General features: G+C 39.0%; 1 protein-coding gene across 1 annotated transcript; it reads left to right on the top strand.

Moving 5' to 3' along the window:
- The first annotated feature begins 965 nt into the window (after positions 1-965).
- On the top strand, positions 966-1,901 carry LOC122467871 (olfactory receptor 4F21-like). The gene has a single exon (XM_043554452.1). The coding sequence runs from the start codon at positions 966-968 to the stop codon at positions 1,899-1,901; it is 936 nt and encodes a 311-aa protein (XP_043410387.1).
- The last annotated feature ends 13,578 nt before the right edge of the window (positions 1,902-15,479 follow it).

The raw sequence follows: 15,479 nt of genomic DNA, 5'->3' as shown, positions 1-15,479 counted from the left end.
AATGTACTTACCACAATTCCCTAAATATAGGAGACACTCAAATCTGTTATCTGTGATCATTAGACTTATTAATTCTGGTTACATTTATTCCTCTTTTCTCTCAGATATGCAATATTTTATTTTATTTTTAGTTTGTCATTAAGTAATTTGTTTATTAAAAGTGATCATGGACTAATATGATAATCATGCAATAAACCATTAAAATTATTAAGCCTGTGTATCTGAGTTCCATTTAAACTTAAAAAGCCCAATGTAGGGAGTGATGGGATATGTTCAAATACTTTTGTCATGGTCATCTCTAAAAGTCCAGTGAAGAAGGGAAATTTAAAGGGGCTAAGAAAAGTTCAGATAAGAGAATAGAGAATTAGTATGAAAGTATTAATGGGGGTGCAACAGAAAAGCTGACATTTATGTGGTGTGAGAACACTTAGGGCAATTGTTAGGAAAATGATCTAGAATTCTTTGAGAAAAAAAATTTTTAAAGATTTAGGTATGAGATGAAAATTAAAGTAACCCCTTTTGGCCCTATCTGCAAAATTTACAGTCACATTTTTCCTCACATATCCCCTTTATTATTTTAATGTTTATTTATTTTTGAGAGGGTGGTGGGGACACAGAATCCGAAGCAGGCTCCAGGCTCTGAGCAGGCAGCACAGGACTCTAAGCTGGCAGCACAGAGCCTGACGTTCGAGCACAGAGCTTGAACCCATGAACTGCGAGATCATGACCTGAGCTAAAGTCAGATGCTTAACCCACTGAGCCACCCAGGTGCCCCCACATATCCCCTCTCCATAATAAATTTGCTGTTAACTTTCTTTCTTCCAAATTCATTTTTCTTCTCTCAGTGAATTATATCTAACCTAATTAGCAAGGCAAATAGGGAATCTATCTTTCTGCCCATGATGCTTACTGTTTTTAATTTTTATCCTCAGGTCACTTGAAAATCAGCTCTCCTGTCCCCGTCAATGGGTGGACTAAATGACTCTGTGGTCACTGAAATTGTGTTACTGGCCCTTTCTTGCACTTGGGAAAAAAAACTTTTTCTTATTTTGATATGTTCTTTGCTGTATTTAGGGGTCATCTTGGGAAACCTTTTTATTTTGTTTTTGGTAATTTTTGATTCTCACCTACATTCTCCCATGTACTTCCTGCTGGCCAACCTGTCCCTCATTGATGTGGGTCTTTCCTCTACTACAGTTCCAAAGATAATCATAGACCTCTTAAATGAATACAAAGTAATTTCTTTCCAAAGTTGTATGACACAGATATGCTTCATCCACATCATAGGAGGAGTGGAGATGGTGTTACTCATAGCCATGGCATTTGACAGGTGCACAGCAATCTGTAAGCCTCTTCACTACCTGAGCATCATGAACCCTAAAATATGTGTTTCATTTGTAATCACTGGATGGGTAACTGGGGTGATCCATGCTATGTCTCAGTTTTTGTTTGTTATAAACTTGCCTTTTTGTGGTCCTAATAAAGTGGACAGCTTTTACTGTGACTTTCCTAAGATCATAAAACTTGCATGCACAGATGCGGCCAAGTTTGAGTTTATCGTTACTGCCAACAGTGGCTTCATGAGCATGGGCACCTTCTTCCTACTAATCCTTTCCTATTCATTCATTTTGATCACTGTCTGGAAACGTTCTTCAGGAGAATTATCCAAGGCATTTGTCACTTTGTCAGCTCACATCACTGTGGTGTTTTTGTTTTTCACTCCATGCATGTTTCTGTATGTCTGGCCTTCTCCCCCACCTTCAATTGATAAAAATCTGTTCGTTGTAGACTTCGCTATTACCCCTGTCTTGAATCCTGTTATCTATACACTAAGGAACAAAGACATAAGGTTATCTATAAAAAGACTGCACAAAAGGATATCTAACTCCAAATTTTGTTGACTACATCTTTTTCAGGGAGCTCTAAAACTAAACACCCCACTGCACGCTGACCCATCCCTATATAAGCACCTCAAATTTAACATATCCTGCACAAACTTATCATCTGCCACTACTACCGCTACTAATTCATCTGTGAAGTATAAGACCATTACCAACACTATCATGAAGTTGTAAATTCATCATACAAAGAATTGATATTCTAACAGAGAATAGCATAATCTGACAACATTTTAATTTTGAATTTTTGGTTATTTTGCCAATAAAAATGTAATAACACTGTTTCTGCTATTCATAAGCTTTAAAACTAACTTGTAAATTTGTTATTATGAATGGATGAATGTCCATCACATTAAACTGCTGTGTGTGTGCTGTATGTATGTGTGTGTGTATGGCCCAATGGCTTTTCTTATTCTTTAAAAGAAGACACAGAGACAAATTCAAGGCCCAGAGTTTATTTGGATGGAGCACCAGGAACACATTTTTTTCATAAGTGGAGACATGGGACAGGAAAAACACAGATGCCAACAGAGGGTATATTAATGGGTATTCTACTATGTGGACATTGGGATTCAATTCTGCTATGGCTCTCTAGGAGAATGTACATATTCTATAATATACAGTTGTTTCACTTAAGAGACTAAGAAGCTGTATTTCTGTGTTGGGGTAGTTCTGAGGCAATGACCCCATGGCAGTTCCAGGCTTCCCCACGTAGTAGGTTGAGTAGTTCTGATAACCAAAGAAAAGTACTCAGGCAGAAAATTTTTGCAGCTCATGGTATAAAACAATCTTACAATCTTTTTTTTTCTTAATGTTTTTATTTATTTTTGAGACAGAGAGAGACAGAGCATGAGCAGGGAAGGGGCAGAGAGAGAGGGAGACACAGAATCGGAAGCAGGCTCCAGGCTCTGAGCCATTAGCACAGAGCCCATGCAGGGCTCGAACTCACAGACTGTGAGATCATGACCTGAGCCTCAGTCGGACGCTCAACCGACTGAGCCACCCAGGCGCCCCATATTCTTAGGAATATTAAGTGCAGAGGGATATGTGTGTGGCATCAAAAGCATCACAAACACTCCACATCTTCCCATGCTTAGAGGCATTCACATTCCATGTAAAATCACTCCATCATTGATTGTTCAAATGCAGGAGTGTTAATGAAACAAGTGTTAATGGGTTCCATCATTGCACGTTTCCAGGAAGATAATCGCTATCTTCTTCCTCCCTAATCCATTCTAGATTTCCGTCACATATTTTCTGTACTTCTGCTGATCTAGATCACGTGTCCAGATCCACACTTCCTACCAATGAAGGTTAAATCCATGATTACCGTGCTTTTGTCAGGCTGTAATTACTGCAACTGCTCATTTAGAGTTATCACCACATATAGCAGACATTCTACTTCTCGGTGATAATGAAGGTTAATTATATCTGGCATGGTAGTAACTGTTTTTTTGTCTGCTGATCTATAAACACAAGGAAACCAAAATGACCAGGGAGCTACTAAAATTTTAGCTTTATTAAAATGCTTACTCTGTCCCCAGAAGAAACATACACCACCCCAGCAGAGGTTCAAGTTGTAGGTCCAGAAAGCTCATATTCTCCAAGGAAGTGGTGGTGAATTGAGCAACTCTCACTGACTACCTTGGGTTTCCAGACCTCTGCATTTTGGAATACAATACCTTATAATGCCCATTGGTTCGAAGTATGTACCACAAGTTAAAGCACAAAGTATTATCGCCAAGCACACTTAACTCGCACCTTTACTTGCATTTTTAAAAGGCTGTTCCCATGTTCTATTAGTCTGACAGCTTTTGCATAATGCCATCTATTGCCATATCAGTGGGTCAGTTGGTTGTGTGCTCACTGTTGTTCTTTCAAGATACTTCTTTGTCCAAAGCAATGTTGTGAAAGACATTAGACATTTTGTGTGTCTTTGGATCGCTTAATGGCCAAGGTACTGCTGTAAGGATAGTCAAAACCATACTTGGAAAACATGTTTTGTTTTTTGTTTTTTTTAATTTTTTAAGGCTTATTTATTTTTGAGAGAGAGAGACAGAGTGCAAGCAGTGGAGGAGTACACAGAGAGAGAAATAGGAAGACCCAGAATCCAAAGCAGGCTCCAGGCCCAGACCTTTCAGCACAGAGCCTGATGCAAGGCTCAAACTAACAGACCACAAGATCATGACCTGAGCCAAAGTTGGACGCTCGACCAACTGAATTACCCAGTTGCCCCAGAAAAGATGTTTATCCCAATAAGAACTATCTGCTGTTCTTACAGCATGAAAAGAACCTAATGTGAACAACTAGCCATCAAGTTGCTGGCTAAAAGCACCAACTGATGAAACCACATCAAGAGTTTAGCATCGTCTGTACTTCTGAAATAAACAAACATTCAATAGTGGCTGTCACTATAACTGCTTAACTGAGAAGTAAGAACCCATGCAAAGAACCCATGCAAAGACTTCTCAATGAGACTTCAGATGAGATTTAATTTTTATCCTATAATAAAGGAGGATTCTCAAAACAGAGGTGAATAAATCCACATAATCACAAAAATTAAGAATTTGAACAAAAAGTTACATTCTTCATATAAAAAAATCACATACATACTCTTCAAAATAAATAAATTGGATAAAATTATTTAAAAATTATATTATAAAGCACGGTTTAATAGTGTCATATTTATATAATTGTGGCATAAATTTTGGAATTTTAGGCAAGGCAAAACAAATAGAAAACATGAAAAAGGAAAAGACTATATTTTACTACACTACATTTAAATTTATAAAAAACAAATATAAAGGTTTCTGGTTCCTAGTTCTGCATATAAGGAGCCTGGACATGATTCCATCCTAACAACAAATAGAAGGTAGAAAAAAGTGAAAAATCAACAATTCTTGAATTCAAAAAGCAACGGGAGGACACAGGGCAAACTACTGTCTCCAAGATTAGAGACACAGACAAATATAGGTTGTCATGGCTTATTAGAGCAGACACAAACAACCAGAAACTGCTGTGGGAATGAGAGCTGGGTAGCAAACGTAAGCCATAATTGATGAATTTCTGGAGTCTCAGTACAGGCAATTTTGAAAGTTAAAACCTATCCAGGGGAAACCAGCCATAGGGGGTCCCAAAAATATTGTGAGGTTTACTTGCAACAGCTTGATCAGATTCCCTAGTAAATATCTGAGAAAAATCCTCTCAGGTTTCTGGCAGAGGAAGAGGAAAAGGAAATATTTTGAAATACACCACAATACTCTTTTCTTTTTTTTTTTTAATTTTTTTTTCAACGTTTTTTATTTATTTTTGGGACAGAGCGAGACAGACCATGAACGGGGGAGGGGCAGAGAGAGAGGGAGACACAGAATCGGAAACAGGCTCCAGGCTCCGAGCCATCAGCCCAGAGCCTGACTCGGGGCTCGAACTCACGGACCGCGAGATCGTGACCTGGCTGAAGTCGGACGCTTAACCGACTGCGCCACCCAGGCGCCCCCACAATACTCTTTTCTTAAGAATACCTGCCCTTGGGAAACTAGCAAACCAGAATCTAAACTACTGAGGTATTTATAAAGGCCTAACTGACCTGGAGAAGGCAAATACCCAACTCCAATCCATGCTAGCCATTCTGTCCCTCGTAAGGATTGAAAAAACAAACAAACAAATAAACAAAAAAAGACAAAAACAAAAACAAAACAAAACAAAACAAAAAAACAGAAACACCTGTGGAGTTCACAGTCCAGAGAGGCATAGGCTCATTAAAAGCCTAAACCCTAATCATCAGACTACATAGTGCTTTTCCTCCACCCACACTGCACCACATTAACTAAGGCCAATTTACAACAGTTCCTTTGCCCAGTACATCATGTCAGCATCAAGAAAAAATTACAAGTCATACTAAGAGGCAAAAAAAAAAAAAAAAAAAAAAAAACAAGAGACAAAACTAGCTTCAGAGCTAGATACAGCAGGGATGTTGGAATTCTCAGACAAGAAACTTAAGATAACTGATTAATATGCTAAGGGCTCCAATGGATAGATGGCATGTGAGAACAGATGGCCAATATGAGCAAAGGGATGGAAATCCTCAGAACAAAAAAGAAATGCTAGAGGTCAAAAACAATGCAACAGACATGAAAAGTGACCTTGATGGGCTCATCAGTAGGTGGGACACAGGTGAGGAAACAATCTCTGAACTAGATCATATATCAATAGGATCTTTGAAAACTAAAGACAAAGGGAACAAAGAATTTAAAAACAAACAGACTAAGGACTGTGGGATAACTAAAAAAGGTGTGGTTTATGCATAATAGGAATCTCAGAAAGAGAAAAGCTCAGTGGGGACTCTCTGCCCCTCCCCAACTTGCTTATACTCTCTCTCTCTCTCTCTCTCTCAAAACAAATAAACTTTTAAAAAAATCCATGATAGAAGTCACAGGGAAAAAAAATAATAAACTGAAGAACCATATCCAACTTCTCCTCAGATACCACGCAGAAAGAAGAGAATAGAGTGAAATATTTAATATATTGAGGGGAAAAACCCTAGAATTCTATACCTCTCAAAATTATCCTTCAAAAGTAAAGAACAGAGACTTTCTCAGACAAGTAAAAATTGAGGGAATTTGCCACTAGACCTGCGTTGAAAAAACTATTAAAAGAAATTCATTTGAGAGAAGGAAAATAATATAGGTCGGAAATTCCCATCTACACAAAGAAAGGAAAAGCATAGAAAATGGGATGAGTGAAAATAAAATAAAAACTTATTTTCCTTATACTTAATTGATCTTACAGATAACTGTTTAAATAATAATAGCAACAATGTACTCAATTATATATGCCTAGGTTTATATATCATTCAAATATATATGTATATATTTACATATATATGTTAATGCATGCTTACATGTAAGTGTAAGCATTTGCAAAATCCAACAGCAATTTATGGTAATAACTCTAGGTTTAATTGGAACACAGTGGGGGCTCCTGGGTGGCTCAATCGGTTAAGTGTCCAACTTCGGCTCAGGTCATGATCTGCGGTTTGTGAGTTCAAGCCCCGCATTGGGCTCTGTGCTGACAGCTCAGAGCCTGGAGCCTGTTTCAGATTCTGTGTCTCCCTCTCTCTCTCTCTGACCCTCTCCCATTCAAGCTCTATCTCTCACTGTCTCACAAATAAATAAAGGTTAAAAAAAATAATAATAAAGAAGATGGCAGCGTAGGAGGACGCTGGGCTCACCTCGCGTCCTGCTGATCACTTAGTTTCCACCTAACCTCCCTAAATAACCCAGAAAACCACCAGAAGACTAGCAGAACAGAGTCTCCAGAGCCAAGCACAGAAGAGAGGCCCAAGGAAGAGGGTAGGATGGGCGGAGAGGCAGTGCACATTCCACAGATTGGCGGGAGGGAGCCAGGGCTGAGGGGCAGCCCATCTGCCAAGCAGAGCCCCCGAGTCTGGCTTGAAAAAGCGGAGGGGCCAGACGGAGTGTGTTCCAACAGCAAGCGTGACATAGCATCTGGGAGGTCATAAGTTAACACCTTGCTCGGAAAGGGGGAAGGCTGGAGGACAAAGGGAGGGAGAGTTGCTGAGCCCAGGGAGGACAGAGCTCATTTTGGCGGGGAACAAAGGCGCTCGGCAGCGCCATCTCCCTAGCCTTCCCCAGCCAAAATCCAAGGTGAACCAGTTCCTGCCAGGGAAATTGCTTGCTCCACACAAACACCCAATGCTGTGCTTCTGTGGATCCATTGCTCCGGTGGGTCTGACTCCCTCCCGGTGCCACAGGGCCCCTCCTGAAGTGGATCACCTAAGTAGAAGCAAGCTAAGCCTACCCCTCCTGCCCCCATGCACCTTGACTACCCACCCCAGCTAATACGCCAGATCCCCAGCACCACAAGCCTGGCAGGGTGCAAGTAGCCCAGATGGACCACACCACCCCACAGTGAATCCTACCCCAAGGAGAGGGGAAGAGAAGGCACACACCAGTCTGACTGTGGCCCCAGCGGTGGGCTGGGGGCAGACATCAGGTCGGACTGTGGCCCCGCCCACCAACTCCAGTTATACACCACAGCACAGGGGAAGTGCCCTGCAGGTCCCCACCACTCCAGGGACTATCCAAAATGACCAAACGGAAGAATTCCCCTCAAAAGAATCTCCAGGAAATAACAACGCTCATGAACTCATCAAAAAGGATTTAAATAATATAACAGAAAGTGAATTCAGAATAATAGTCATGAAATTAATCGCTGGGCTTGAAAACAGTATAGAGGACAGCAAAGAATCTCTTGCTAGGGAGATCAAGGGACTAAGGAACAGCCAGGAGGAGCTGAAAAACTCTTTAAACAAGATGCAAAATAAAATGGAAACGACCACAGCTCGGATTGAAGAGGCAGAGGTGAGAATAGGTGAACTAGAAGATAAAATTATGGAAAAAGAAGAAGCTGAGAAAAAGAGAGATAAAAAAATCCAGGAGTATGAGGGGAAAATTAGAGAACTAAGTGATACACTAAAAAGAAATAATATACGCATAATTGGTATCCCAGAGGAGGAAGAGAGAGGGAAAGGTGCTGAAGGGGTACTTGAAGAAATAATAGCTTAGAACTCCCCTAAACTGGGGAAGGAAAAAGGTATTGAAATCCAAGAGGCACAGAGAACTCCCTTCAGACCTAACTTGAATCGATCTTCTACATGGCATATCATAGTGAAACTGGCAAAATACAAGGATAAAGAGAAAATTCTGAAAGCAGCAAGGGATAAACGTGCCCTCACATATAAAGGGAGACCTATAAGACTCCTGACTGGTCTCTCTTTTGAAACTTGGCAGGCCAGAAAGGATTGGCAGGAGATCTTCAATGTGTTGCAGAGAAAAAAATATGCAGCCGAGAATCCTTTATCCAGCAAGTCTGTCATTTAGAATAGAAGGAGAGATAAAGGTCTTCCCAAATAAACACAAATGGAAGGAATTCGTCACCACTAAACCAGCCCTACAAGAGATCCTAAGGGGGATCCTGTGAGACAAAGTACCAGAGACATCGCTACAAGCATAAACATACAAACATCACAATGACTTTAAAGTCGTATCTTTCTATAATAACACTGAATGTAAACGGATTAAATGCACCAACCAAAAGACATAGGGTATCAGAATGGATAAAAAAAACAAGACCCATCTATTTGCTGTCTACAAGAGACTCATTTTAGACCTGAGGACACCTTTAGATTGAGAGTGAGGGGATGGAGAACTATTTATCATGCTACTGGAAGCCAAAAGAAAGCTGGAGTAGCCATACTTATATCAGACGAACTAGACTTTAAATTAAGGCTGTAACAAGAGATGAAGAAGGGCATTATATAATAATCACAGGGTCTATCCATCAGGAAGAGCTAGCAATTATAAATGTCTATGTGCCGAATACGGGAGCCCCCAAATATATAAAACAATTACTCATAAACATCAGCAACCTTATTGATAAGAATGAGGTAATTGCAGGGGACTTTACCACTCCACTTACAGAAATGGATAAATCATCTAGACACACGGTCAATAAAGAAACAAGGGCCCTGAATGAGACATTGGATCAGATGGACTTGACAGATCTATTTAGAACTCTGCATCCCAAAGCAACAGAATATACTTTCTTCTTGAGTGCACATGGAACTTTCTCCAAGATAGATCATATACTGGGTCACAAAACAGCCCTTTGTAAGTATACAAGAATTGAAATTATACCATGCATACTTTGAGACCACAATGCTATGAAGCTTGAAATCAACCACAGGAAAAAGTCTGGAAAACCTCCAAAAGCATGGAGGTTAAAGAACACCCTACTAAAGAATGAATGGGTCAACCAGGCAATTAGAGAAGAAATCAAAAATTATATGGAAACAAACAAAAATGAAAATACAACAATCCAAATGCTTTGGGATGCAGCAAAGGCAGTCCTGAGAGGAAAATACATTGCAATCCAGGCCTATCTCAAGAAACAAGAAAAATCCCAAATACAAAATCTAACAGCACACCTAAAGGAAATAGAAGCCGAACAGCAAAGGCAGCCTAAACCCAGGAGAAGAAGAGAAATAATAAAGGTCAGAACAGAAATAAACAATATAGAATCTAAAAAAAACTGTAGAGCAGATCAACGAAACCAAGAGTTTTTTGAAAAAAAATTTGTTTATTTTGAAAAAATAAACAAAATTGACAAACCTCTAGCTAGGCTTCTCAAGAAGAAAAGGGAGATGACCCAAATATATAAAATCATGAATGAAAATGGAATTATTACAACCAATCCCTCAGAGATACAAACAATTTTTAGGGAATACTATGAAAAATTATATGCCAACAAATTGGACAACCTGGAAGAAATGGACAAATTCCTAAACACCCACACTCTTCCAAAACTCAATCAGGAGGAAATAGAAAGCTTGAACAGACCCATAACCAACAAAGAAATTGAATCAGTTATCAAAAATCTCCCAACAAATGAGAGTCCAGGACCAGATGGCTTCCCAGGGGAGTTCTACCCAGACGTTTAAAGCAGAGATAATACCTATCCTTCTCAAGCTATTCCAAGAAATAGAAAGGGAAGGAAAACTTCCAGACTCATTCTATGAAGCCAGTATTACTTTGATTCCTAAACCAGACAGAGACCCAGTAAAAAAAGAGTACTATAGGCCAATATCCCTGATGAATATGGATGCAAAAATTCTCTAGAAGATACTAGCAAATCGAATTCAACAGCATATAAAAAGAATGATTCACCATGATCAAGTGGGATTCATTCCTGGGCTGCAGGGCTGGTTCAACATTCGCAAATCAATCAACGTGATACATCACATTAATAAAAGAAAAGATAAGAACCATATGATCCTGTCAATCGATGCAGAAAAGGCCTTTGACAAAATTCAGCACCCTTTCTTAATAAAAACCCTTGAGAAAGTCAGGATAGAAGGAACATACTTAAAGATCATAAAAGCCATTTATGAAAAGCCCACAGCCAACATCATCCTCAATGGGGAAAAACTGAGAGCTTTTGCCCTGAGATCAGGAACACGACAGGGATGCCCACTCTCACTGCTATTGTTTAACATAGTGCTGGAAGTTCTAGCATCAGCAATCAGACAACAAAAGGAAATCAAAGGCATCAAAATTGGCAAAGATGAAGTCAAGCTTTCGCTTTTTGCAGATGACATGATATTATACATGGAAAATCCGACAGACTCCACCAAAAGTCTGCTAGAACTGATACATGAATTCAGCAAAGTTGCAGGATACAACATCAATGTACAGAAATCAGTTGCATTGTTATACACTAACAATGAAGCAACAGAAAGACAAATAAAGAAATTGATCCCATTCACAATTGCACCAAGAAGCATAAAATACCTAGGAATAAATCTAACCAAAGATGTAAAGGATCTATATGCTGAAAACTATAGGAAGCTTATGAAGGAAATTGAAGAAGATATAAAGAAATGGAAAGACATTCCCTGCGCATGGATTAGAAGAATAAATATTGTCAAAATGTCAATACTACCCAAAGCTATCTACATATTCAATGCAATCCCAATCAATATTGCACCAGCATTATTCTCGAAACTAAAACAAGCAATTCTAAAATTTGTATGGAACCACAAAAGGCCCCGAATAGCCAAAGTAATTTTGAAGAAGACCAAAGCAGGAGGCATCACAATCCCAGACTTTAGCCTCTACTACAAAGCTGTCATCATCAAGACAGCATGGTATTGGCACAAAACCAGACACATAGACCAATAGAATAGAATAGAAACCCCAGAATTAGACCCACAAAAGTATGGCCAATTCATCTTTGACAAAGCAGGAAAGAACATCCAGTGGAAAAAAGACAGTCTCTTTAACAAATGGTGCTGGGAGAACTGGATAGCAACACGCAGAAGGTTGAAACTAGACCACTTTCTCACAACATTTACAAAAATAAACTCAAAATGGATAAAGGACCTGAATGTGAGACAGGAAACCATCATAACCCTAGAGGAGAAAGCAAGAAAAGACCTCTCTGACCTCAGCCGCAGCATACTCCTACTCAACACATCCCCAAAGGCAAGGGAATTAAAAGCAAAAATGAATTACTGGGACCTTATGAAGACAAAAAGCTTCTGCACAGCAAAGGAAACAACCAACAAAACTAAAAGGCAACCAACAGAATGGGAAAATATATTTGCAAATGACATATCAGACAAAGGGCTAGTATCCAAAATCTATAAAAACCCCACCAAACTCCACACCTGAAAAACAAATAACCCAGTGAAGAAATGGGCAGAAAACATGAATAGACACTTCTCTAAAGAAGACATCCGGATGGCCAGCAGGCACATGAAAAGATGTTCAACGTCGCTCCTTATCAGGGAAATACAAATCAAAACCACACTCAGATATCACCTCACGCCAGTCAGAGTGGCCAAAATGAACAAATCAGGAGACTAAAGATGCTGGAGAGGATGTGGAGAAACGGGAACCCTCTTGCACTGTTGGTGGGAATGTAAACTGGTGTAGCCGCTCTGGAAAACAGTGTGGAGGTTCCGCAGAAAATTAAAAATAGACTTACCCTATGACCCAGCAATAGCACTGCTAGGAATTTACCCAAGGGATACAGAAGTACTGACACATAGGGGCACTTGTACCCCAATGTTTATAGCAGCACTCTCAACAATAGCCAAATTGTGGAAAGAGCCTAAATGTCCATCAACTGCTGAATGGATAAAGAAATTGTCGTTTATGCACACAATGGAGTACTACGTGGCAATGAGAAAGAATGAAATATGGCCCTTTGTAGCAACGTGGATGAACTGGAGAGTGTGATGCTAAGTGAAATAAGCCATATAGAGAAAGACAGATACCATATATGTTCACTCTTATGTGGATCCTGAGAACCTTAACAGAAACCCATGGTGGAGGGGAAGGAAAAATAAAAAGAGGTTAGAGTGGGAGAGAGCCAAAGCATAAGAGACTCTTAAAAACTGAGAACAAACTGAGGGTTGATGGGGGGTGGGAGGGAGGCAATGGTGGGTGATGGGGATTGAGGAGGGCACCTTTTGGGATGAGCAATGGGTATTGTATGGAAACCAATTTGACAATAAATTTCATATATTGAAAAATAATAATAATAATAAAAATAAATTGGAACAGAGGGAAATTTTTGCAACATGATAAAGTTTATACACACACACACACCCAAAATAAATAAAATTAAAAAACCTACAGCTAACATGATACTTGCTAGTGAGAAATTCAAGTCTTTCCCACTTATATACTGGTCAAGAATAACCCATCTTACCACTCCTACACTGTACTTACCTTACCACATTGTACTAGAAGACCTTGTTAATGCAATCAGACAAAAAAAAAAAAAAAAGAAGAGTATACAGATTTAGAGGAAAGATATAAAATTGTCCTTGTTTGCAGATGACCTAACAGTTTATATATTTTTAAAAAATCTTAATCAACAACAACAAAAACTCTACTATATGAATAAGCCATTACTGAAGGTTTCAAGAATGACATGGAGCGAGCCATGGGTATAATGCTAAGTGAAATAAGTCAGTCACAGAAAGACAAACACCATATGATTTCACTCACATGTGGAAGTTAACTAAATGAGCAAAGGGAAAAAGAGAGAGAAACCAAGAGATAAACTCTTAATTATAGAGAACAAACTTGGCTACTAGAGGGGGGTGAGGAGAGCGTTAAATAGGTGATGGCAATTAAGGAGTACACTTGTCTTGATGAACACTGGGTGTTGTACAGAAGTGTTGAATCACTATATTGTACACCCGAAACTAATGTAAATAACACTGTGTGTTACCTGGAGTTAAAATTAAATTTTTTTAAAAAAAGAAAAATGAGTATGGCCTAATGATTAGGAAAAAAAATGAGGGGTTTAGATTTTCAAATCACTATCCCATGACCTCTGCAATGGACAGGTGTATGCTACCGTATGATCTGCTGATTTGGTGGGGTGGTCTGCAGGTTGTGTCCATCTTAGGAAAACTTGGTTAGCAACATTCTATCCTGCCAAGCTGGGGGGAGCAGACAAACAAAAGACCCCTCATGTAAGAGCATGTGCTGAGAGAGGAGTCAAGGCTAGAAGAGCAGCCAACTTCATAGGCAGGCTCCTCAAACCCTTACTGAAATGTGTTACAAAGCTGTCTCTTACAGGACACTGCATTCCATGGGAAGTGATAAGAAAATGTTGTAGAACAGAGGCTGCCTGGGCAGGTTAGTCACTTAAGCATCGAACTTAGGCTCAGGGTGAGTTTGAGCCCCACATGGGGCCCTCTGCTGTCGGCACAGAGACTGCTTCAGACCCTCCAGCTTCCTACTTACTGCCCCTCCCCATGCTCATGTGGCTTGAAGGCTCTCTCTCTCTCAAAAATAAACATTTAAAAAAAGAGAAAATGTTGTAGAATAAAAAATAAGGACTGAATTATGTTTAAATGGCCATTCTTAGAATGGCTAAAGTCTTTATAAAGTTATCCCACAAAGAATGTATATAGAAGAAAAGAAATCCATGAACATAAAAAATTAAACCAAATTACCCCCAAATCCTGTGCAAACTTGAAGCTTTGATGAATTCTAGCCAGTTAGGAAATGCCCAAGGCAGACAGCGCACAAATATTTGTATTTTTCCTGAAATGATTGATGAGTAACAAAAAGTAACTATTCTCACTTTAAAAAACACAAAATCTCAAGGTGGAGGGTTATCATTTTCAAGAGCAAAAAGAGAATTTTTTATGTAACTGAAGTTACATTGCTATCAGCTTAAAATAGACTGTTATATCTCTAAGATGTTGTAAGCAACCCCATAGTAACTACAAGGCAAAAATCTAGAGTAGATACACAAAAGATAAAGAGAAGGGAATTGAAGCATACCATTATGGTAAATCACCAGCTCACCAAAAAAAAGGGGGGGACAGCAAAAGAGGAAGAAAAGTACAGGGAACTACAACACATAATAAAACAATAAATAAGATGGCATTGTCCTTTAGAATCCTTTCTGACATTAGGAAGTCCTAGCCTGTCAATAATTACTCTAAAATGTAAATGGATTAAACTCTCCAATCAAAAGGCCTAAGTGGCTGAATGACTAAAAAAACAAAACCCAACTATATGCTGCCTACAAGAGACTAACTTCAGCTTTAAGAACATACAAAGTCACAAAGTAAAGGAACAGAAAAAGATATCCATGCAAATGGGAAACAAAAGAAAAAAAATAATAAAAGTAGAGGTAGCTATACTTAGACAAAATAGACTTTAAGTCAAAACCTGTAACAAGAACAAATAAGGTCATTATATAATGACAAAGGAGACCGCTCATTGTAAGTCTGTAACAATCATAAACATATATCTTACACACACATATATATATATATATTCTCCTATATATACATATGCCCAGAACATCATACCACCTAAATATATTAAGCAAATACTAACAGATATGAGGGGTTAAATAGAAAACAACACAAAAAATAGCAGAGGGATTCAACACCCCCACCTTCGACACTAGATAGAATACTCAGAAAAAATCAATTAGGAAGCACTGGACATGAACTGCACT

The sequence above is a fragment of the Prionailurus bengalensis genome, chromosome B3 (genome assembly GCF_016509475.1).
Source record: "Prionailurus bengalensis isolate Pbe53 chromosome B3, Fcat_Pben_1.1_paternal_pri, whole genome shotgun sequence".
Taxonomy (NCBI): Eukaryota; Metazoa; Chordata; class Mammalia; order Carnivora; family Felidae; genus Prionailurus; species Prionailurus bengalensis.
This window is presented reverse-complemented; position numbering and strand designations above follow the sequence as displayed.

Excerpts from the sequence above, each read along its gene's own strand:
- LOC122467871 (XM_043554452.1), top strand. The coding sequence starts at position 966 with ATGGGTGGACTAAATGACTCTGTGGTCACTGAAATTGTGTTACTGGCC.